Genomic DNA, 24,251 nt, shown 5'->3' with positions numbered 1-24,251 from the left:
TTCATTACCCAACTAGGTAACATTATCACTGCTCACGGTTTGCTCTCTGTTGATGCACAGGGGAACCCTTTGCCAGTCTTACCCTAGTTAAGCAACTGTCAGATCTTTGTATTAAGCAGCAAACAGTAGTCTATCAAGGAAGCACGAAGAATACTCCCACCAATGCTATATAAACAGAGAGCTTAACACTCTACTCTCTTCTGAAGATGATACCTAGATGGGTCATGAAAGGTCTTGCAAGAGAACAACCTCAAAGAGCATCAAAGGCACTGAACATTTTTTTGACTTATGCCCCTTTTTCATATGCACGACCTTGGCAGCATCCCTCAGGTCACATGATCAAAATGCAGATTCTTGCACAGTCTCCCCGGGCTCACGTGATCCCACTTTGCGACCTTCCAGCAAGCAAAATCAAACGGGGGGAAGGGGGGAGCCAGATTCCCTAAACAGCCCCATGGCTAACTGAACAATGCAGCGATTCACTTAACGGCGGGTGCCCAGAAAGGTTCATAAAGTGGGGGCAAATCTCACTTAGCACCCGTCTTGCTTGGCAGTGGTCATATTGGGCTCCATTGCGGTTGAAAGTCGAGGACTTCCTGCGTCGGGTTGCCTCTTTGGGACCTTTTGTGTGGTGGGTTCTTGACTGGATCTTCACCTGAAGCCGGTTCAGGAGACGCCCACTTAACGGAGGCCTCCTTTGTCTTCTTCTGTTCTGGCAGGTAGCCAGGTGTGTCGCCCACCTTTGCTGCACGGTTCTCTCCCTTGGCTGGATGGGAGCAAAGCTTTGGGGAGCCACCACGGAGCTGCACCATGGAACCTGAGCCCGTTCTCCAAAGGCCCCATCCATCACAGCTCGCCGGGACCTCTTTCCGTCTACCCTCCGGCCTCTACCTCCACTCTCTCCGCGGGCCACTCCAGCCCCCATCTTTTCACTTTCCCACCCACCCCTCCGAAAGATGTGTCTCCAGATCCTTCCATCTCCACCCCGGGCTCCACCGGGTCCAGCCGCCAAGAAGAGAAGGAGTGCATTAAATACCAGGTGTCTTTGGCCGAGACGATGAAGCTGGAATCTTCTCATTCCCGGAGCAACATGGCGTCCCTCGGAGGAGCGTCATCTTCTGGCCACCATCCCATCGCCACTTACCCTTCCTACGTTCCTGAATACGGCTCTGGACTTTTCCCCCCAAGCAGCCTCCTTGGGGGGTCACCCACTGGATTTGGGTGCAAATCCAGACCCAAGGCCCGTTCCAGTACAGGTAGGGTCCTTCATGGTTTCTTTATGGTTTGGAAGTGGCGGGTGGGGAAGGAGGAGATTGGATGGTGCTTCGGGACTAGAGCACATGTTATCAAGCGTAACGTGAACCACATTTTTGTTTTTGTTTTTTTTTAATTTTAAGGCTGGGGAGCTGTTAGGAAGGAAGATCAGAGCCGCTGGAAGATCAGACAGGAGGTTAAATAGGCGTTTCAGAATCTGCTTTGTTCCCAACCCTGCTTTGCACTTGGGTTTTATACAGTCAGGAAGTTAGTTTGTTTGGGGGAACAAAGATTCTGGACTGTCTATTTGACCTTCTGGGTTTGTCAACCATGGTTTAGGGCTGAGGAACATGTCCTCAGTCTCGCTCAAGAAACCAGCATTCAATCAAAGGGTGACTTAGGGCAATAGGTGAAGCTGGCCCGTGTCATGACACATTTCTAGGCTCTGATAGAATCTTGGTTTATTTATTTGTATCCTGTTTTTATTATTTTTACAAATAACTCAAGGGGGTGAGCATACCTAATACTCTTTTCCCTCCTCTGTTTTCCCTACAACAACCCGGTGAGGTGGGTTGAGTAGTCCAAAGCCACCTAGCTGCCTTTCATCCCTAATGCGGGACTAGAACTCACAATCTTTTGGTCATTGGCCCAAACTCACCCAGCCATCTTTCATTCCTAAGGGGGGACTAGAACTCAGGATCTCTTGGTGATTGGCCCAAAGTCACCCAGCTGGCTTTCAGGGCTAAGGGAGGACTAGAACTCACAATCTTCTGGTTTCTAGCCTTGTGCCTTAATCACTTAACCGCCTTAACCCAAAATGGTTCTCATGCAGCAATGTTGTGTGCATTGTGACATCCTTGCAGCGATTACCTAATTTTCCTTACTTGTGTCCGTTGCACAATGAGGAAGATGATGTCACTTGCTCTTCTTGGATGCCGAAGGAGCACACTTACTACCATGTGAGAACTGGGAGTTAGTTCTAGAAGTAGAAGACAAACCTTTCCCAACTGGGTTGGGAAAGCAAAGCAAATCTTATTTGAGGAAATGCCTGTTTGCCTAGGACTAGGTTATGACTGCTCATTGAGTGACCGTTCGAAGTTATGACGGGGCTAAAAAAAGTGACTTTATGACCGGTCCTTGCACTTATGACATTTGCAGCATCCACGTGGTCACATGATTGCAATTTGGATGCTGGGCATTTTACGATGGCTGCAGGATCATGTGACAGCCATTTGCAAATTCTCAGCCAGTTTCCAACAAGTCAAGTCAATGGGGGAAGTTGGATTAGTGCAGCCTGGCTGAGGAATTCTGGGAGTTGAAGTCCACAAGTCATAAACGGGCTAAGTTTGAAGACCCCCCTGGATTAGTGGAACAACTGCATGATTCGCTTAATGACCGTGGCATAAATCATAAAAGTGAGTGGGACTCAATGGCTGCATTGCTCAGTGATGGAATTTGCAGTCCCATTTGGGGTTATAAGTGTAATGGCTTCTGCCCTCTAAAATGATATTCCCTGACGATTTATACTGATCCCACCCTTGTGATTTTTTTTTTGCTAATTGTTCAGGATTTGGTTGTTCTCGTGGGCTAGGATAGCCTTTTGGGGTTTTGATTTTGTCTCCCGGTCAGCTGTATTTTTTCTTCTTCTTTTGATATACAGTATGTTCTCTCTTTAATTTTTTTCTCCTTTCAAATTTTATTTCGCTAAAAAAAAGTTAACCTTTTTAAAAACGTTTTAAACCACCTCATGGCTGTGAAGTTGAGTGGCCTTGAAACTGAAAAATGAAATAAAATATAATAGTATTTCTCCTGATGATTCGATAAATCTTCTGCTTAGACCAGGGTGTTAAAGATAATCAATGTGAGGATATAATTTGTGATTTGCAGTTATTTCCATTCTTCACTTTGCAGGAAATAGGACTCCTCTGAACAGACTTGGAAAACAGAATAAGATTCAGCTCGCAAGGAGACTCAATTTTTGCTAGGTGCTCTTATAATAGGCAGATAAACCCTTTGTTGATAGAGATCTCTAGTCCTAATGTAACCAAAGCCAAGGAAAATATTGTTTAGGGGTTTTTTGTCTAAGGCAGGGGTAGGCAACCTCGGCTCTTTTATGACTCATGGACTTCAACTCCCAGAATTCCTGAGCCTGGCTCAGGAATTCTGGGAGTTGAAGTCCATGAGTCATAAAAGAGCCGAGGTTGCCTACCCCTGGTCTAAGGTAATTTAGGATAGGGTCCAGATAAGCTAGAGAGTCCCCCATTCACAGTCAAAGTCCCCCAGCCAACTTCATATCTTAAGGCGGAACTAGAACTCACTGTCTCCTGGTGATTGGCCCAAACCTACCCAGCCGGCTTTTATGCCTAAGGCGGGACTAGAACTCCATGTCTTCTGATGATTGGTCCAAAGTCACCCATCCGGTTTTCATGTCTAAGGCAGGACTAGAACTCACCATCTCCTGGTGATTAATCCAAAGTCACCCAGTTGGTTTTCACGCCTAAGGCGGGACTAGAACTCACTGTCTCCTGATGATTGGTTTAAAGTCACCCAGCTGGCTTTCACGCCTAAGGCGGGACTAGAACTCACTGTCTCCTGATCATTGGTCCAAAGTCGCCCAGCTGGCTTTGATGGCTAAGGTGGGACTAGAACTCACTGTCTCCTGGTGATTGGCCCAAAGTCACCCATCCGGTTTTCATGCCTAAGGCAGAACTAGAACTCACCATCTCCTGATGATTGATCCAAAGCCACCCATGCCTACGGCGGGACTAGAACTCACAGTCTCCTGGTTTGCAGGCCAGCGCCTTAATCACTACAGCAAATTTCCCAATTCAGGTTAAATCAGATTTAAGTTTAATCACAACCTTGAGGCCTCTCTCACTCCACGCATTCAAACATACTTGGCAGCCTTGAAATGAACCGGAGAGGGAAGGAAACAGATTCAGAATCGATGGGCCGTGTTAGAAGCGAATATGCAAATGCCACATCCACATAATATTGTCACGCTCTTTTAAAGTAGACAGTGATAGATGTGTATTTTGCCTTGCCTAGAAATCAAATGTCTTTATTTTATTTTTTAAAATTTATTCGTTTCAGCGCTGTCGTAACCTCAAACAGTCACTAAACGAACAGTTATAAGTTGAGGACTACCTGTCAATATCCTAGGCCATTTATCCAAATAAACTCAGGATGCGACTATTTAAGAATGGAAACACAAACTTTTGCACAGTGCCCCATAGAGTTGTCTGATCGTTACTTCTGCTTCCGAAGCTGTTCCCGCCTAGGCAATTCGGTGGATCTGGCTTGCATCTCTGCCGTGAAAATGTCTGCTGGAGGCTGATGTCAGCCAGGCCACCAGGCCAAGATGGTTTGTTTGTTTTTGGGGAGAATGAGCAATCCTAGAGGACAGTGACTAGCAAGGAAAGGGCACCTTTCTCTCTCTCCCCCCCCCCCCATGTTTGCAACCAGCTGAAACTAGCCTGCTAGATTTTTTTTTACCTTGTCTGTCGTGATTACATGGCTAGTTTATGGTTCAAGGTTTTGTAGGAACCGTAGCAATTAGATTGTCAATAAACCATAGTTTATATGGAAATCCACTTGCGGAGATCTCTCTCTGTCTCGTCTCCCCTCTCCCTCTCCCTCTCCCTCTCCCTCTCTCTCTCTCTCTCTCTCTCTCTCTCTCTCTCTCGTCTCGTCTCCCTCTTTCTCTCCCTCTCCCCCCTCCCGCTTTCTCTACCTCTAGCTGTTTAACTATCATCTAGCTATTGTATTTCTTTATTTCTCTCTCTCTCTCTTTCTCTCTCCCTCCCTCTCCCTCTCCCCCCTCCCGCTTTCTCTACCTCTAGCTGTTTAGTTATCATCTAGCTATTGTATTTCTTTATTTCTCTCTCTCTCTCTCTCTCTCTCTCTCTTTCTCTCCCTCCCTCTCCCTCTCCCCCTCCCCCCCTCCCACTTTCTCTACCTCTAGCTGTTTAGCTATCATCTAGCTATTGTATTTCTTTATTTTTCTCTCTCTCTCTGTCTGTCTCTCTCCTCTCTGTCCCTCTATTTCTCTATCTCCTATCTCTTTATCTGTCTGTATCTATCCACGGTGTTAATGTTATGACCAAAGTTGACATTGCTGATATTTAAATCCACATCTTTCTCCCATCTGTTCTTTCTCTTTTCTTTTTTTGAAAAAAAAAATCCCTTGGATGATAGACTCCTTTATAAAAGTGAAAGTAGACTCCATCGTGAATTGATTTCCGCCTTGTGTTCTCTTGCAAACTCCATTCCCAACCTGTTTGCTAAGTTAATCTACACGCCCCCCCCCCGTTTCTTTCTTTGAGGCAAAGTGTTGCTAAGTCACCTATTTCTGGAGAGCGGAGTCAAGGGGTATACGGATGTTCTTGCACACAAGAGTGTGGTGTCATGGGGAGGGGGAACCACAAAAACCTAATGTGTTCCGGAAATTTTGTTTATTGGTTGAGTAACTTCCCTTAGCAAAGAGGGAAAAAATGGAGAGAATTCTCTTTCCTTCAAAGGGAACTTGGTCTGAACTTCCCACAGTTCTTTCTCAGCACCAGTTCATTTTTTAATCTGGCCTTTTCAAGGTTTTGTGTCTCCCTCTGTGTGTGTTTGTGTGTGTGTGTGTGTGTGTGAGAGAGAGAGAGACAGAGACAGAGATGGAGAGAGAGAGATAGAAAGAGAAAGAGAGATGAAGAGAGAGAGACAGACAGAGAGATGAAGAGGGAGAGAGAGACAAATAGAGAAAGACAGATGGAGAAAGAGAGAGAGAGATGGAGAGAGAGAGAGCAAGACAGAGATGGAGAGAGAGAGAGAGAGAGAGGGGTAGAGAGAGAGAGAAAGAGACAGAGAAAGAGAGAGACAGAGAGAGAGGGAGAAAGAGAGATGGAGAGAGAGACAGAGAGAGAGACCAAGACAGAGAGAGAGAGAGAGTGAGAGAGGGATAGAGAAAGAGAGAGAGAGAGAGAGAGAGAGAGAGAGAGAGAGAGAGAGAGAGGGAGAGAGACAGAGACAGAGAGAGGGATAGAGATAGATAGAGAGAAAGAGAGACAGAGAGAGGGAGAAAGAGAGAGACAGATAGAGAGAAAGAGAGAGAGAGAGACGAGAGAGAAAGAAAGAGATGGAGAGAGAGACAGAGAGATGGAGAGAAAGAAAGAGAGAGAGACGAGAGAGAGAAAGAAAGAGAGATGGAGAGAGAGAGACAGAGAGATGGAGAGAAAGAAAGAGAGACGAGAGAGAGAAAGACAAAAAGAGAGATGGAGAGAAAGAAAGAAAGAGAGAGAGAGAGAGAGAGAGAGATGGAGAGAGAAAGAGTGAGTGAGTCAGTCAGGGAGATGTTAAATAGAAAAACTGAATTTAGACTGGCTGATTTGGGCTGCTTTCCCAAATATTTTGTGATTTGCATAAGGATATTTTGCAAAGGCAATGACCCAAAGTGATCCTACCGTACGAGGAAGTAATTCTAACAGGTTTTGGGGCCATTGCTTTAAGTAAACACCCCCCCCCCCCATTCCTAGTGTAGAACAATCTGCATAGAGGCCTCTTGGCTGAGAATTAGCATCCTGCTTCGGAAATGGATTTTGCTAACTCTGCTAGGAATCTGGGCTTGCAATGCAGCTAGTCCTCGCCTTACCACCGCAAAGGAGCTCGAAATTTCGCTGGCTAATCGAGACACTTGCTAAGTGAGTTTGGCCCTGTTTTGTCACCTTTCTTGCCACCGTTGTTAAGCGGATCACTGCAGCTGTTAAGCTTGTCGCACGGTTGTTCAGTGAATCCGGGTCCCCTGAAGGTCGCAAAAAAGGGATCACGTGACACCCACACACCGGGGATGCTGCCACCGTCACAAATACGAGCCAGTTGCCAAGCATCTGGATTTTGATCACATGATGCCTGGTGCGGTTGTCAGCCTGAAAAATTGTTCGAAGCCACTTTGTACTTGTGGTTTCCAACGGTCCCTAAATGAATCGTCGTAAGTGGAGGACTGCCTGTAAATGCGATTAGGGTGGCGTCGGCTTGTTTTGAAACCCTGGAGGACTGCCAATATTCCCACCAGCCACTGCAGCTGTGGCTTCTAACGTCGTCTGAACTCCAGCCGCCCACAAATTGTGTGTGTGTGTGTGTACACTGGGGCTGTCTAACGCTTCATCTACAGATCAAGCAGCCTCCTACGGCCTCCGATTACGCCTCCTTCTTTTCGAGACACGGCTAACGTCTCCAGCATCCGTCTCTTCGCAGAGAAGCTCAAAACCCGACTTCCGTTTGGGAAAATAATTTTATTTTCCCTTTTGTTTTGCTCCCCCACCCCAATCCGTGTCCTTGCTGCATGCAAGGAGAGCGGATTCACCACCCTGAGTCAGATCATTTTTCAGGGTTTTTCCAGGATGACATTTGTTCCTCACTGTCTGAGCCGGGCACTCTCTTTTAGCCGATGATATGTTTTAGTTAATCCAATTATTGTCAGACTGCTGCACGCGACAGTTACATTGTTTATTTAGCGCCAGGAACTTTAATAGAGTCAGGATGTGGTTAACAGTGACAAAAACACATACACACACACACACACACACACACGGACACACACACACACGGACACACAAAGTAAACCCAGAGCAGTCTCTTTCGGTACATGCAAGTCGAGGGGAGGAGAAGGAAAAAAACAACAACACACAGAGAGAGAAAAATAAAAAGAGAGGGGAGGGAAGACAGGAAACAGAAGAGGAGGCGAATTCAGTCTCCAAATTGGTTTATCTGGCGACTGCAGGTGCTCCTCAACTTACAACGGTTCGTTTAGTGACCGCTCAAAGTTACAACGGCACTGAAGAACGTGACTTAACGACCATTTTCCCCCCCAGTTATGACCTTTTGCAGCATTCCCCCGTGGTCATGTGAGGGAAACTCAGAAGCTTGCGCAAAGCGTTCCTATTTGTGACCGCTGTTGTGTCCCAAGGTGACGTGATCAGAAGCAAAGTCAACAGGGAAGCCCGCATCTCTTTAACAAACTGGGTTACTCCCTGATCAACTGTGGTGATTTCCTTAACGGGGGCAAGAGAGGTCGTAAAATGGGGCAAAATTGACTTAACAACTGTCTCGCTTAGCAACAAAAATTTTGCGCTCAGTTGAAGTTGTAAGTCGAGGACTATCTGTAATGCTTTCCTCTTTCGGACCGGAATGACGTTGCCTTCTGATCGTCCCTCATACCAATGTGGAGATCATGGCTAGGATAGGCAGATGGACCGGTCCTATCCTTAGATGTGAGGCTGCAACATCAACAACAGCCCTGAAGAACTGAGTACTCTTGAAGTTAGTCTGGCCTCTTAAGGGTAGACATGGGATCCAGGTGTCCACAGATCCAGGTGTTCACAGTTCCTTGAGGAACTGGGCGTGTGCATGGCTGGCCCCTGATTTGGGGCTGCAAAATGTCCCAGTGTGGTTGGGTGGACAGATGTTAGCTTCACAGATGTTTCAAGGGACATTCCTGTTGGGAGTGTGGAGACAGCCCTGATTCATCTGCTTAAGTGCATGTTTGAGAATGTGTTTGATGGACAGTTCATAGGTCTACAGATGTTGAGAGCCTGGATATAGTCCTAATTCATCTACTTCCAGACGTTTGAGGAGGTGGTTTGATGGACAGTTGCTAGGTTCCACAGACGTTGGAAAGGTGTTCTTCTGTTGAGAGCTTGGAGGTAGTCCTCGGTCATCTACTTACATGCATGTTTGGGGAGATGGTTTGTTGGACAATTGCTAGGTCCATGAATGTTGGAAGGGACCCCCCTGTTCAGAGCTTGGAGATGGTTCTGAGTCATCTACTTAAGATGCATGTTCAGGGGGATGGTTTGGTGGACAGTTGCTAAGTAACACGGACGGAGGTTGGAAAGGAGTCTCCTGTTGAGAGCCTGGGCATAGTGCTGCGTCATCTACCTGCAGACATGTTTGGGAAAGGGTTTGATGGACAGCTGCTAGGTCCCACGGACTTTGGAAGGGATTCTTCGGTTGAGAGCCTGGACATGGTTCTGATCCATCTACTTAGATCAGGGGTCTTCAAACTTGGCAACTTTAAGACTTGTGGACTTCAACTCCCAGAATTCTTCAGCCAGACATGCTGGCTGAGGAATTCTGGGAGTTGAAGTCCACAAGCCATAAAAGGGCCAAGTTTGAAGACCCCTACCTTAAAATGTTATTTATTTGATCAGCTTCATCACTGGCTCAATAGGTAATAGTCCACCTTTATCTTGGAGGGCTCCAGGTGATTTAACTGTGGGGAGTGCCTTAATTTTACCCAGAGAGAGGGCGAAAGGGGCTGTCCCTAACCCTGGTTCAGGGTGGACTTGAATCTGGGTCTTCTGAGGGAAACCAGACCCGCTCTCTTCTGACCTGATCTTAGATGTGGTTCCTCAAGTTGCTCATTCAGTAGGATTGAGACACACACAGACACCTGAGGTACTTAAAACGTACAGCTTGAGGCCTGCAAGGCCAAAGACATGGTAAAGAGCACCTCATTTGTATGGGGCAGAGATCCGTGGCCACTTGGCATTTGAATTCTGGGAGTTGAAGTCCACAAGTCTTAAAGTTGCCAAGTTTGAAGACCCTCTGACTTGGGTGCATGTTTAGGGAGATGTTTTGCTGGGCAATTGCTAGATTCCACAGACCTTGGAAGGGAGTTTAATTTTGAAAGCATGGGCAAGGTCCTTTGGTCATATGCATATTTGGGGAAGTGTGGGCATCACCATAGGTGTCCTGCCAAAGGGCACATGAACATTTTTGTTTCCACAATAGCTTGAATTCTGGCTTGTTTTCACCACAGTACATTTAGTCCCCGATAGGGACTTGTTTTATGCATCACACGAAGGTATTCAAACGATGATTTGCAATTCACACAACAGTTGGATTTCATTCACCCTATTACTAAATTAACCACTGTACACATCCCTTCCTCTTTTTGCTGCTTTTTCTTTTTTTCTTTCAATGACGCAAGCGACTCAGTTTAGGAGTCAGGCAGCCTTGCAAATCTAATGAAATAGTAAGTAAATAGTAAATAGTAAGCAATAATTTCCTGCCTTTGCACAGAAGCTGGTACCATAAACTAGCCCAAATGGGGTTGGTTTGCACAACCCTTCGAATAGCAAAAAAAAAAAAAAAAAAAAAAAGCAAACATGATTAAAACCAGGACTTGATATGCTCAGGGTGGGGGTGGGGATCCAGTTGCTGAGTTTTTAAGGGAGCTGCTACACTATGTGGTGTGAACTGCCGTTTGACTTAGGTTATAAGCCAGAGGTAGGCAACCTTGGCTCTTTTATGTCTCGTGGACTTCAACTCCCAGAATTCCTGAGCCAGCCACGCTGAGGGGAAAGGGAGAGGTTTCCATGCTGAGCCATGCTGGCTCAGGAATTCTGGGAGTTGAAGTCCATGAGTCATAAAAGAGCCAAGGTTGCAGCAGGATGAGTTAGCCAGGCAACCTGTCAGTCTTTGGGGTGTCATTTGGGGGTGCTGGATTCTATTATTGCTGGCTGGCTGAGGAATGCTGGGAGTTGAAGTCCACCAGTCTTAAAGTTGCCAAGTTTGGAAAAACCCCTGGCCTAGGCTAGAGGAACAGGATAGGGAGAGCAAAATGGTTGCTTCTCTCTCTAAGCTTCTTTTTCTTCCTCCCCTGAACCTCAGCATGGCTGCTGAGGCCATGTCGGCTTTTGCAAATATTGGCCAACTAACATTGCCTTTGCCGACTGGTAGAAGATCAGATGATTGCTTTTTGAATACTGGCTGCTGATATTTTTTGACTTGGGGGAGGGGAAAAAAATAACTGTAGGCAGCTGAATCAAAAAGGTTTGTGGGTGGGAAAACCACCTGTAAGTTCTTTAAAGTAGCACAGTTCTGCCAGGGCAGGCAAACCTCCCCGCTCTGTGCTCAGAATGTCCCGTTCTTTTGTCCTAAATGTGGCCCTTTTGCAACCTGCATTGTAACATCTCAGGGTGTTAAGAAAAGGATCCGTTTTGTAAGCCTGGAATCTGCTCATTGTTTCCTCTAAAACATATACCTCTTCAGGACAGACAACTAGAACTAAGGAGAAATTTCCTGACTGTTAGAACAATTAATCGGTGGAACCGGCTTGCCTCCAGAAGTTGTGGGTACTCCAGTACTGGACATTTTAAGAAAGAGATTGGACAGGCATTTGTCTGATGAAATGGTATAGGTTTTCTTGCTTGAGCAGGGGGTTGGACTAGAAGACCTCTAAGGTTCCCTCCAACTCTGTTAATCTGCTACTCTGAAGACACCCATGGAAGTCTACCTTGGCATTTCTGATCCGCATTCGTTGGAAATGGTAATGGGCCAAAACTAAGACCTTGTTAAAGCTTCCTCAGCTTGGATAGGAAGACCCTTCACAATCCTTTGGCTGAGCTTTCTGCATTTCTGCCAGGGAGTTGCTAAAAGTCTGCTGGAGCAAAAAAAGGGACCTATCCTCAAAGAACTTATTTGCAAAGCCTTTGTAAATCATCATCATCATCATCATCATCATCATCATCATCTAGACATGACCGAGTTGCTAAACTAATTCACTGGGCATTGTGTAAAAAATACAACTTGCCTGTGTCCGAAAAGTCGTGGGAATATAGGGTGGAAAAAGTTGTCGAGAATGAGAGGGTGAAGATCTTGTGGGACTTCCGAATACAGACAGATCGCCATTTGGAACACAACAGGCCAGATATCGCAGTCATAGAGAACCGAAGCGTACAGCTGATTGATACCACTGTACCAGGAGATGCCAGAGTCGAAGAAAAATAAATGGAAAAAATTAAAAAATACCGCGACCTGGCCATCGAAACTGCGCGATTAGGGATGAAACGTGTAACAGTGATACCCATTGTCACTGGGGCACTGGGAACTATGTCCAAAAACTTTGCAAAATACATCAAGAAGTTGCAGCTTCCTGCAATAACTCCAGCAAAGCTACAAAAAACTGCGCTACTCGGAACATCTTACATTTTAAGAAGATGCCTGGTTGATACCTAGGATGCTGGCAGCCGCCCGTGTCAACCATTGGTGCCAGTCAATTTGAGTGTTCAGTTGACTGAGTTTTATGTTTTATGAATAAAAATTTTATAATAATAATAACAACAACAACAACAATAATAAATGAGGTCATTTGCAGAAGGGTGGGTGGTTGAGTAAACCCTGTTTTTTTTAAATTTTATTTAAGACTGACTCCAGCTAACTATTTCAAGAAAACCAGTCGTCAATTTTAGCGAACCAGGCTGAATAGGCAGGTAGCTGGCATTCGAAGACCAACATGGAAAATGTGACAAGCTGACCTCAGATGATGGTGGAGAGAAAACACACATATTTGGCTGTTTCTGAGGTTCTTCCCACACTTCACATTCTGTTGCAACTGGGACAACGGGGGGGGGGGGGGGGAACAAGAGCCTTGGTGGAGCAGGGGGCTAATGCCTCCTTAAGTAACACCAGCTGCCTGCAATTAGTGCAGGTTCGCGTCCCACCAGGCTCAAGGTTGACTCAGCCTTCCATCCTTCTGAGGTAGGTAAAATGAGGACCCAGATTGTTGGGGGCAATTAAGCTGACTTTGTAATAATGCCGCTTGGGGGGGGCGCGAAAGCCCTAATAAGCAGGCATATACATAGAATGAAGGCTATTGCTAAGCTTGTAAGCCGCCCTGAGTCTTCGGAGAAGGGCGGGATATAAATGGAATTTAAAAAAAAAAAACAAGGACAGCCTCAGAATTGTGGTGCAGACAGACTGACATAATTTCTTGTGGACTGCTCAGTCAGCCTCAAATATGTCAAAGAACAAACTTCCGCCCAAGTTTTTTTTTCCTGGTTCCAATTTCCTTTCCTTCTTTGGACCCATCTTGCAAATAATACAGGTAGTCCTTGACTTACGACCACAACGGAGCCCTCACATTTTGTTGCTAAGTGAAACATTTGTTCACTGAATTTTGCCCCCTTTTTCGACCTTTCTTGCCACAGTTGTTAAGCGAATCCTTGTAGCTGTAAAGTAAGTAACCCGGTTGTAAAGCGAACCTGGCTTCCCCGTTGACTTTGCTTGTCAGAAGGTCGCAAAAGGGGATCACGTGACCCCGGGATGCTGCAACCGTCATAAGTATGAGTCAGTTGCCAAGCGTCTGAATTTTGATCGTGTGTCCGCGGCGGATGCTACAATGGTCATAAGTGTGAGAAATAGTTGTAGCTCACTTTTCAGGGCTGTTGTAACTTGGAACGGTCGCTAACTGAACTGTTGTAACTTGAGGACTACAACTTTTCCACATTTACCTGGTCCTCAGTTGTCCTGTATTTGGATAGTCCAGTATTTTTCCCTTTCTGTATTGCATTATATCAACATACCTTCATATTCTGGGTGAGGAAGGGTGGCAGAGGAAAAAATGAGAGTGCCAAAAATGTTTTCAGATCATAGGGGAGAAATTGTGATGGTGGTGGTGTTATTTGGTGTGTTTTTTTGGCCGCTGTGAATTTCTGTGACTCCTCTAGACTAAAGGAATGATCAATCATGATTTGTAGAAACTAAACTGTACTCTCTTGCATAAGAGTAATCACGGTTCCCTCCCCTTATTCTGTTTTTAACCTAGGATTCTATTCTATTCTATTCTATTCTATTCTATTCTATTCTATTCTATTCTATTCTATTCTATTCTATTCTATTCTATTCTATTCTATTCTATTCTATTCTATTCTATTCTATTCTATTCCATTCCATTCCATTCCATTCCATTCCATTCCATTCCATTCCATTCCATTCCATATTTTCTATTCTATTCTATTCTATTCTATTCTATTCTATTCTATTCTATTCTATTCTATTCTATTCTATTCTATTCTATTCTATTCTATTCTATTCTATTCTATTCTATTCTATTCCATTCCATTCCATTCCATTCCATTCCATATTTTCTATTCTATTCTATTCTATTCTATTCTATTCTATTCTATTCTATTCTATTCTATTCTATTCTATTCTATTCTATTCTATTCTATTCTATTCTATTCTATTCTATTCTATTCTATTCTATTCTATTCTATTCTATTCTTTGAAGGGTTTTTTTGATACGAAGAAAAGTAGTTACCAAAACCTTCCTGGCTAAAATGCCGTTGTGTGAAACGAACGGTTATAAGTCAAGACTGACCTGCCTTTGGGCCTCGTTAATTGAGGTCTGCAGCTTTTCTATTTGGAAAGGTGATTTCAGGATGAGATGGCGTTGATTCATGAGAACAAGGTGGGTGAATTGTCTTTGATATAGGTCTGAAGTTCTGCAAGGTTTTGATTCTGGCTTTTGCACCGATTCGGAAAACTTTGCATCACTCTCGGTCTAATCTCCAAATGAGTTTGAATCTTTTAGAGATTAATTTGGACTGAAGTCTCGGCCAAATCTCTGAGTCAAATATCGATGCAGCTGTAAAGTACAGGTTGTCCTCGATTTACGACCACATTTCAACTGAAAATTTCTGCTGCTAAGTGAGACATTTGCCAATTGGGTTTTGCCCCATTTTATGACCTCTCTGGCTACATTTGTTAAGTGAATCACTGCAATGGTTAAGTTTGTAACACGGTTGTTAAGTGAATCTGGCTTCCCCTATGGACTTTGCTTGCCAGAAGGTCGCAAAAGGGGATCACATGACCCCGGGATGCTGCCACTATCATAAATACGTCTTGATTTTGATCACGTGGCCAGGGGGATGCTGCAATGGTTGTAAGTGTGAAAGATGGACATAGGTGAATTTTTTCAGTGCTTTGCAACTTTGAGTGGTCACTAAATGAACTGCTGTAAGTTGAGGACGAATTGTACAAAAGTATGATGATAATTAAGTGATTTAAGTTATTTACCTTCCTCTTCCTTGCCAGCAATCTTGAGTGTGCGTCAGTTTGTTACAAAAATATACCAATATCATTTACCTGTAATGTAAGCGTCTAGATTAGTGATTTTAGCTTGTGCAGAATAATCTTAAGTCTTTTGGAGTAAATCTGGGTTTTGGTCGGGGCTGTGCAAAATACTCCAGAACGGAGAGTCCTTTGAGACAAGTAACCTAATTCCCCCCCCCCTATTTTACTGCAAAGCTTTATGCGGACGTCTTAATATAGATTGGGTTGATGAATACATCCAGGAACAGAAAGTGTAGATTTCATTATCAATGAGAGCTAGAATGTATGTAAAAAAAATATGAATTGTGGCCATTTAGTTTTTTTTGGTGCATATGAAAGTAAGAATTACTGCATTAACAGAGGAATAGAATCAAGATCATGTTAAGTGTTAATACCACTTTATAATGCCTTGGTAAGGCCACACTTGGAATACGGCATCCAGTTTTGGTCACCACGATGTAAAAAAGATGTTGAGATTCTAGAAAGAGTGAAGAGAAGAGCAACAAAGATGATTGGGGGACTGGAGGCTAAAATATATAAGGAACGGTTGCTGGAATTGGGTCTGTCTAGTCTAATGAAGAGAAGGACGAGGGGGGACATGATAGCAGTGTTCCAGTATATCAGGGGCTGCCCCAAAGAAGAGGGAGTCAAGCTATTCTCCAAAGCGCCTGAAGGCAGGACAAGAAGCAACGGATGGAAACTAATCAAGGAGAGAAGCAACCTGGAACTAAGGAGAAACTTCCTGACTGTTAGAACAATTAACCAGTGGAACAACCTCCCTCCAGAAGCTGTGAATGCTCCAACACTGGAAGCTTTGAAGAAGAGACTGGACAGCCATTTGTCTGAAATGGTCTAGGGTTTCCTGCCTGAGCAGGGGGTTGGACTAGATGACCTCCAAGGTCCCTTCCAACTTTATGATGATGATGATAGTTATATGGGAAGAGTGATAATGGAAGAGGAGCCTTGGTGGAGCAGTGGGCTAATGCCTCCTTAAGTAACACCAGCTGCCTGCAATTAGTGCAGGTTCGAGTCCCACCAGGCTCAAGGTTGACTGAGCCTTCCATCCTTCCGACGTAGGTAAAATGAGGACCCAGATTGTTGGGGGCAATAAACTGACTTTGTAATAATGCCGCTTGGGGGGGGGCGCGCAAGCCCTAATAAGCAGGCATATACATAGAATGAAAGCTATTGCTAAGCACATTGGTTTGTGCTTAAATTGTAAGCCGCCCTGAGTCTTCGGAGAAGGGCGGGATATAAATGGGATTAAAATAAAAAAATAAAATAAAAATAAAGAATTAGGGATGAAACCGTCGTAAGTCAAAGATAACTGTACTGACAAATAATTGAGACACTGTCCAAGGAAAGAATGACAAAAAAAAGGCAAGGATGCAATGAGAATGTTGAAAAATGATAAGATTGTAAGTGAAATAGGAACGTGGGTAATCCTCACCGTTCTTTTAATGACCCTGTGGCGTTACAACAGCTCGGGAAAAAGTGACCTATGCTCATTGTTTCACACTTACGACCGTTGCGGCATCCCCACATCAGCTGTTTGAAATTTAGGAGTTTGGCAAGTCAATGGGGGATGGAGTGGGGAAAGCCAGATTCACTTAACGCTTGCATGATTTGCTTAACAACGGTGGCAAAAAAATAATAATCGTTAAATGGGTCAAAATTCACTTAAGAACTGGCTCACTTAGCAATGGGAATTTTGGCCTGGTTTTGTGATCCTAAGTCGAGGACTTCCTGTAACAGCTTTGCAGCTTGCTTAGTGTGAGCATATAAAGACGGCCTCCGTGGACAATGTGGGGAGGAGGATGGTGAATTGGTAGTAGACGCAGTCCTTGACTTACAACATCAACTGGGACCAGAATTTGTGTTCTGCGGCGAAGAGCCGGTAACCCCAGATTTCTCCAAAAAGGGAATAACAGGGGATGGAAAGGGAGAAGGAATAGCAAAATCGTAAAAAAATGACAATGGAAAACACGATGAATGAAGAACACTGACTCTAATCAGCATTGACTTGAGCCCTTCTTCTATATGACAATGGGAAGGACACAATTATTGTCCATTTACCTAAACAGAAAGATAGTGAGAGTAAATGCAATAAGGTGAAGTGGGATTAGTTTGTTGCATGCATTGGGGAAAGTGTTCAACAGAGTTATGATTGACAGGGTACGAGTGGGGTCACTGAGGAAATTTGAGAAGCACAATGCGGCTTAATGCCGGGTAGGGGGTGCAAACAGGATACTTTTCTGGGAAGGTAACAGTGTTCCATGCGCCTTTGGCGTCTAGTCATGCTGACCATATGACCACGGAGACGTCCTTGGACAAACGCTGGCTCTTCGGCATTGAAATAGAGATGAGCACCGGCCCCTAGAGTTGGAAATGACTACTCATCCCAACTTCTGCCAACCTAGCAGTTCGAAAGCACATAAAAATGCAAGTAGAAAAATAGGGACCACTACGGTGGGAAGGTAACAGCGCTCCGTGCGCCTTTGGCGTCTAGTCATGCTGGCCACATGACCACGGAGACGTCCTCGGACAAGCGCTGGCTCTTCGGCTTTGAAACAGAGATGAGCACCGGCCCCTAGAGTTGGAAACGACTAGCACGCATGTGCGGGGGAACCTTTACCTTTACCTTTATCTCAGGTGTAGACATTTGAAATCAGTAAAAATAAAAACGAATTCTTATTTATTGCTGAGCTTTCGTCAACAAGCTGTTGACATCATCAGAGCAAGGGCTGAATGATAAGGGAGTCAGGACATACATTTATATGGCAGTTATGGTCAAATTGTGGAATGTGGGTGTCGCCTATTCGTGACAAGCTCACTAGTGTATAATCACAGTGGTTCCGGCTTTGTTGGAAAAGGCCGGTCTCTGGTTGATTTTTAAAAATCGCGCCAAGCTTATTATCTTTGTGGATCCAGAGAAAGCTTTTGATAAAGTAGATAGGCTTGAGTTATGGAATATTTTGGACAAGCAGGGTGTAAATGAAATGTATTTTATCAAATTTATATGGCTGTCCGACCCACTGGTGAATTATGATGGGAGCAAAATATCTGAGAATTAATGGAGTGAATTGTTCAGGATCGAGAAGGGAGTTGTGGTTCTCCGTTGTTTTTATTTATGTGTTAGATTTTAAATCCAAATCTTTATTACGTTATAAGTAGCTCAAGGCGACGAATGTACATAATAATCCTGCCTTCTATTTTCCCCTCATCAACAACCCTGTCAGGTGGGTTAGGCTAAGAGGGAGAGGGACCTAGCTGGCTTTTGTGCAGAAGCTGGGACTAGAATTCATAGTCTCCTGGTTTCTAGGCCAGCACCTTATCTATACCAAACTGGCTCTTTTATTTGTTCCATGATGCATTCTTTCATCACAAATTAATAATCCTATATAGAATCTTATAATGATGCTAGTGGTGTGTCAGTTGGGGATGTGAATGTGTCTGTATTTTTGAACACAAATAATGCAATGCTGGCTGAGAACTCAAAATATTGTGATTTGCAGCAAACATCGAATAGATTGTACGATGCAACAGTGCAACAATCTGAAAATGAATGGTTCATGGATTAATGAACTTGTGTTTAACAGGAAAACAGAATAAGGAATTGTAAGTTATACATACATGGCAAAAAACTAAAACAAGTAGATGATTTTGGATTCCTTGCTAGAAGGTTTGCTAAAGATGGGCAAATAAATCGAGAAATTTTAGGAGACGCAAATACTACACAGGTAGTCCTTCACTTACAACCAATCGTTTAGTGAGCAGAGTTATGATGGATCTCCCAAGGGGTGCTTCCAATCTAGATTCAAAGTTTAATTTAAGTGTTGCAAAAAAAAAGGTGGTTGATCACCTGACTGATCCATTTTATGTCCGTCACGATATATGACCATTGTGGGCAGGGTCCATCACAGGTCGTATGTCAAGGACTACCTGTAGAAAAATGTCAACCAATCTGTATTAAAGAAGGAAGGGAAAAAAAGCATAGGAAAGTATACTTCTGCCCACTTTGGGATAGGGGAGTGAGAAATTAAGTGTGCCAGGAGAAAGGCAAAAATAAATTGAATGGTGGGGATGTGTTAGTTTAGAAGCGCAGGCAATAAAAACAGCACGAGAGGGGATCACGAATAAATGGCTGCTGAATGAATGTCAGCTGAACACAAAAGAGTGATCAGTATAAAAGAGGCAAAAAAAAAATATAGGAAAAAAAATGAGGATTGAATTACAAAATGGTTACATGAAGGAAGGGTGAGTTAAATTTGAGAGCTTGTCTGCAACGAAATTTCATTTTAATGTAGGCCGATTAGTGTGCATTCCAAGTGACAATAAAGTTATTATTCTATTCTAAATGAGAGGAGAGGGGGATTGGGAAATAGTGGGATGCAGCTGGCTCTACCTCTGTCAGAAATAGAAGCGAGAAGTGTAACTAACACAACGCAGGGTGAGAAATAGTGGACAGGTGAGAAGGGAGCGAATATGGTTTGTAAGGTAGAAGGCGATTAATTATTGTTGCTATAAGGGGTCTTCAAATTTGGCCCTTTTATGACTTGTGGACTTCAACTCCCAGAATTCCTCAGCCAGGCACACGTGCCTGGCTGAGGAATTCTGGGAGTTGAAGTCCACAAGTCATAAAAGGGCCAAATTTGAAGACCCCTGCTATAACTAAATTCAGCATAGGTGTCTTTTGTATTCTTATCTCATGCTTTGGGTGCTCAGTGTGGACAAGACATTTCAACTTCACACCAGGTTTTGTTTCGGATAGAATCCGATGACACCTTGGTTTGGAAGCTACCTGTCAGCTGTGAAAGATCAGGTCCACACCTGGAGGGCCAACGAAATTGATTTGTTGCTTAATGCCTGTGCACAGGAATCTTCTCAACTAACAGTCAGCACCTACCTGGAGTTAGATAAGGGTCCATGAAATTCAAAGGAGACTTTGAGTCTGCTTGTGACTACGTAGGGATTCTAGGCTGATTCCCCTTTTTCACTCCGCCCCCAAGACTCTGCCATTCCTTCTTCTACACTACCAGGAAAAGGTGGCCAAGATCAGCCCTTATTGTAGTCTGTCAACCGGAGGTATATTTCGCAAAAACGGAAAAAGTAAACTACTGACAGATAGTCCTGAACTTAACACCGTTCCTCTAGTCACCGTTCAAACTTACAGTGGCACTGGAAAAAGTGGCACGACTGTTTTTCACACTTAGGACCGTTGCACTTATGTCCCTGTGGTCATGGGATCAAAATTTGGACGCTGGGGCAACTGAGTCACAGTTATGAGGGTTGCACAGTGACCCGGGGGGTGTCACGCGATCCCTTTTTGCGACCTTCTGGCAAGCAAAGTCAGTGGGGGAAGCCAGGTCCGCTTAACAACCGCGTTACTAATTTAACAACTGCGGCGAGTCACTTAAACCACGGCGGCAAGAAAGGTCGAAAAAATGGGGGCAAAGTTCACTGGACAAGTGTCTTCCTTAGCAACAGAAATTTTGGGCTCAATTGCGATCGTAAGTCAGGGACTAACTGTAGTTTTCTGGCATAGTGACTTTGCTGATGTCAGGTTTTTTTTTTAATGAACTGAAACTCTGGGTCAAGTCCAAAGAACACCTGGAACTGGATCGAAAGGAACTTGACTTGAGGGTGGAAAAACGAACGGCAATGATCCCACTTTTCATATGTTTTCACTGGTTTTTAGCTCTCAGGCCAGCCGTGTCTGGAACGAGGCTCTGTCATAATCTAGGGAATCTCCTTTGCATTTGGTGTGGATTGCCATAATTGATTATCTGTCATCAGATCTCATTTTGGAGGATGAAGTCGGTCCAAAACTCAGGTGCCATAATGTTCTGGCCATTTTGCTTGCACGGATTATCCGTGTGTTTTCCAGTGCAATTCCAGGTGCTGATTATTACCTTTGAAGTCCTAAATACCTTTCCCTCCCACTTAAACCAACGTTTGTTAATATAAGGATACGTGGCTCGGAAATTGTCCATGAGAAAATGGCCTTGGAATTTTAATTGATGCTATCTTACCTCATGAGAAATATCATTTCCAAATGGCAGGGTTTTAATAGTTGAGATTTATCCTGCATTGGCGAGGCCTCACCCGGAGTATGACGCCCGTTCGGGTTAGCAACATTTAGGAAATATTCAGGTTTAGGATAGGGAGGACGGTCAGGAAATGGCATGGAATGTGTGTAACTTCGATGGAGGTGGGGTACAGTCGCACACTTCTGTCACAACCGAAGGCAAAGAGCAAAAGCAAAGAACGTTATTGTTCGCTATCTCATCTATATTACAAGGATTTCCCCACACTGCTTGCTTTCCTCTGGGAATGAACAGATAAGACTTCATGGATCTTGGGGGAGGTCAAGCTTATGCCTTTTGTGACTATGTAAGGAGTCTAATAAAAGGGACGCGGTGGCTCAGTGGGTTAGGACGCTGAGCTTGTCGATCAGAAGGTCGGCAGTTTGGCGGGTCGAATCCCGAGTGCCGCGTAGCAGAGTGAGCGCCTGTTACTCGTCCCAGCTTCTGCCAACCTAGCAGTTCGAAAGCATGTAAAAATGCAAGTAGAAAAATAGGGACCACTACGGTGGGAAGGTAACAGCGTTCCGTGCGCCTTTGGCGTCTAGTCGTGCCAGCCACATGACCACGGAGATGTCCTCTGACAAGTGCTGGCTCTTCGGATTTGAAACGGAGATGAGCACCGGCCCCTAGAGTTGGAAACGACTAGCACGCATGTGCGGGGGAACCTTTACCTTTACCTTAGGGAGTCTAAACTAGGCCCTCCCTTGACTCCTCCTTCCAGCTTAGCTGCCAATTTTCTAACACCTTCAAATTCATCTTCTTCTCATTCCAACGTGCAGACCAGGGAATAATGGTTTTAGGTTATAGGTAGTCCTCGCCTTACAACCGCAACTGAGCCCAAGACTTCTGTTGCTAAGCAAGACAGTTGATAAGTGAGTTTTGTGCCCTTTCTTTCTTGCCACAGCTGTTCAATGAATCATTGCAGTTGTTAAGTTGGTAAACACGGTTGTTAAATGGATCCGGCTTCCCCATTGACTTTGCTTGTCAGAAGGTCGCCAAAGGGGATCACATGACCCCGGGACACTGCCGCCGTCATAAATGTGACCCATCATGGTTGTAACTTGTGCTAGTTTCGTGTCAGATGTTAAGCAAACGTCATGGTTGTAAAGGAGTCGCGTGGCCCTTAAGTAAACGTCAGGGTCGTTAAGTGAAGCAGTGGATCGCCAAGGGTGCGGTTTTGTCAAAACCCGAAAGGAAATGTTGGGTTTTTGGCAAAACCATCATAAAACGCAGCCATGTAGGTGTGAACAAACGGTCATAACTCACTTTTTGCAGTGCCGTTGTAACTTTGAACGGTCACTAAATGAGCTGTTGTAAGTCAAGGACTACCTGGTAATACGAAAGGTTTTTTTTTTTGGGGGGGGAGGAAATTAACCTTCCGCAACATCTCCTGAGCCGGGATCAGCTAAATGATCTTAAGAGCCTGAATCAGGATGAGCGAACTCGCTACGTTTGTCTTCTAGAAATTAAGCATGATTAATCAGGGGACTTTCTGGCTAAGAATTGTGGGGCCCAGAGTCTGGCTTTAAATCACTTTTAACTTTCTTTGGTTAGATGATTTCCAGAGGGTAATTCTGGACAGGGATGCCGTTAATCTCCTTAAAACGTGGAGCTGCGGGCCGTTAAACTGAGCACGGTTCCAGCTGGAGCAAGACTAGGGGCTACAAAATCGGAGAAGATATATCTCTAAATTTGCTCATTCACTAAGGGGTTGCTTTTATCAAAGGGCTCCTGTACAGAAAAGGAGAGAGACAAGATTAATTGGAGAGGACCTGAATCACCTCCTAAAGCTAATAAATATTGGTGTCAATGGGTGGAGGGAGACTAGATTAAATAGGAGGCTGGGTTGGTCCTGACTGCTGTTTATTTAGGTCAAGGAAGAGATCAATGTGGCAATTGCCCAGCGCTTTTCCTAACCTGCGTCCTCAACTTACGACCACCATATTTTTTTTTGGTGGCTGAGTGAAACATTTGTTATGTGGATCTGGTCCCATTTTATGACTTTTCCTGCCACACTTCTTGAAGGGAATCGTGGCGGTTGTTAAGTTAGCAAACTGGTTGTTAAAATGAATCTAGCTTCCCCGTTGCTTGAAATGAGGTCACCAAAGGGGAATCACACGACCCCGGGACGCTGCCACCGTCATAAATACGAAGCGTCTGAATTTGAATCACGTGACCACAGGGATGCTGCAACAGCCAGGTGAAAAATAGCCATAAGTCAGTTTTTTTCAGAGCCGTTGTAACTTCAAATTGTCACTAAATGAACTGTTACAAGTCGAGGATTACCTGTACTGGGTTATTTTGCCTATGCCTTTATATGTCCTCAGTTGTGGAATTGGATGCAAAGATACCTGGCCTTCTTTCTCATCCAGCTCTTGGTCCTGAATAGAAAGAAACTTCCTTACGTTTACTAGGAGAATGAAAAACCAAGAATGGTTTGAGTTATTGCTGCATAGAATTGGTCTCTTTTCAAAAGAATATAGAATCATAAGGCTGGAAGGGATCTTGGGGGGTCTTCTAGTCCAGGGGTCCCCAACCCAGGGTCCGTAGACCAGTACCGAGCCACGGCATGCCAGCAACTGGTCCGGCACAAACAGGCAAAGCCCCATCCGCGGTATGCAGGCAGCACACAAAACCACGCACCCTCCGATCCGCGGAAAAACCTCTCTCCACGGAACCGGTCCCTGGTGCCCAAAAGGTTGGGGTCCTCTGCTATAGGGCATTGCACGCTGGAACAGCTAGACAGAAAGACAGTTATTTTGCCCCATGCCGTCACTCTGCTTAACAACTAATTCCTACCACACTGTCAATCTACTTAGTAAAACTTTATTACTATGATCATCTTTCCTACCTATCATCTTCTTATGACTATGACTTTGTTCCTTGTACCTTTCAATTTATATGGCTTTTTTTTACTATCCTAGTATGATTTATGTTGTTTGCTTAGCTAGTATTCTGTGACTATCACTAAGCGTTGCATCCTATGATTTATGATGAAGGGTTGTATTTTACGAGTTATGATGAATGTAT

The 24,251-nt window shown here is 44.4% G+C and overlaps 1 protein-coding gene across 1 annotated transcript in view; it reads left to right on the top strand.

Moving 5' to 3' along the window:
* Positions 1-24,251, top strand: part of GATA3 (GATA binding protein 3) — a gene marked incomplete at its 5' end in the record, with an annotated part of 82,991 nt that overhangs the window by 14,911 nt on the left and 43,829 nt on the right. The window contains one exon of the mRNA XM_083365397.1: positions 720-1,256. Within this exon, the coding sequence (XP_083221523.1) occupies positions 720-1,256 (537 nt within the window). The remainder of the gene's footprint in view (positions 1-719; positions 1,257-24,251) is intronic.

This window comes from Vipera ursinii, assembly GCF_947247035.1.
Source record: "Vipera ursinii genome assembly, chromosome: 6".
NCBI lineage: Eukaryota > Metazoa > Chordata > Lepidosauria > Squamata > Viperidae > Vipera > Vipera ursinii.
The sequence above is the reverse complement of the archived record's forward strand: the minus strand, read 5'-3'. Positions and strand labels throughout refer to the sequence as shown.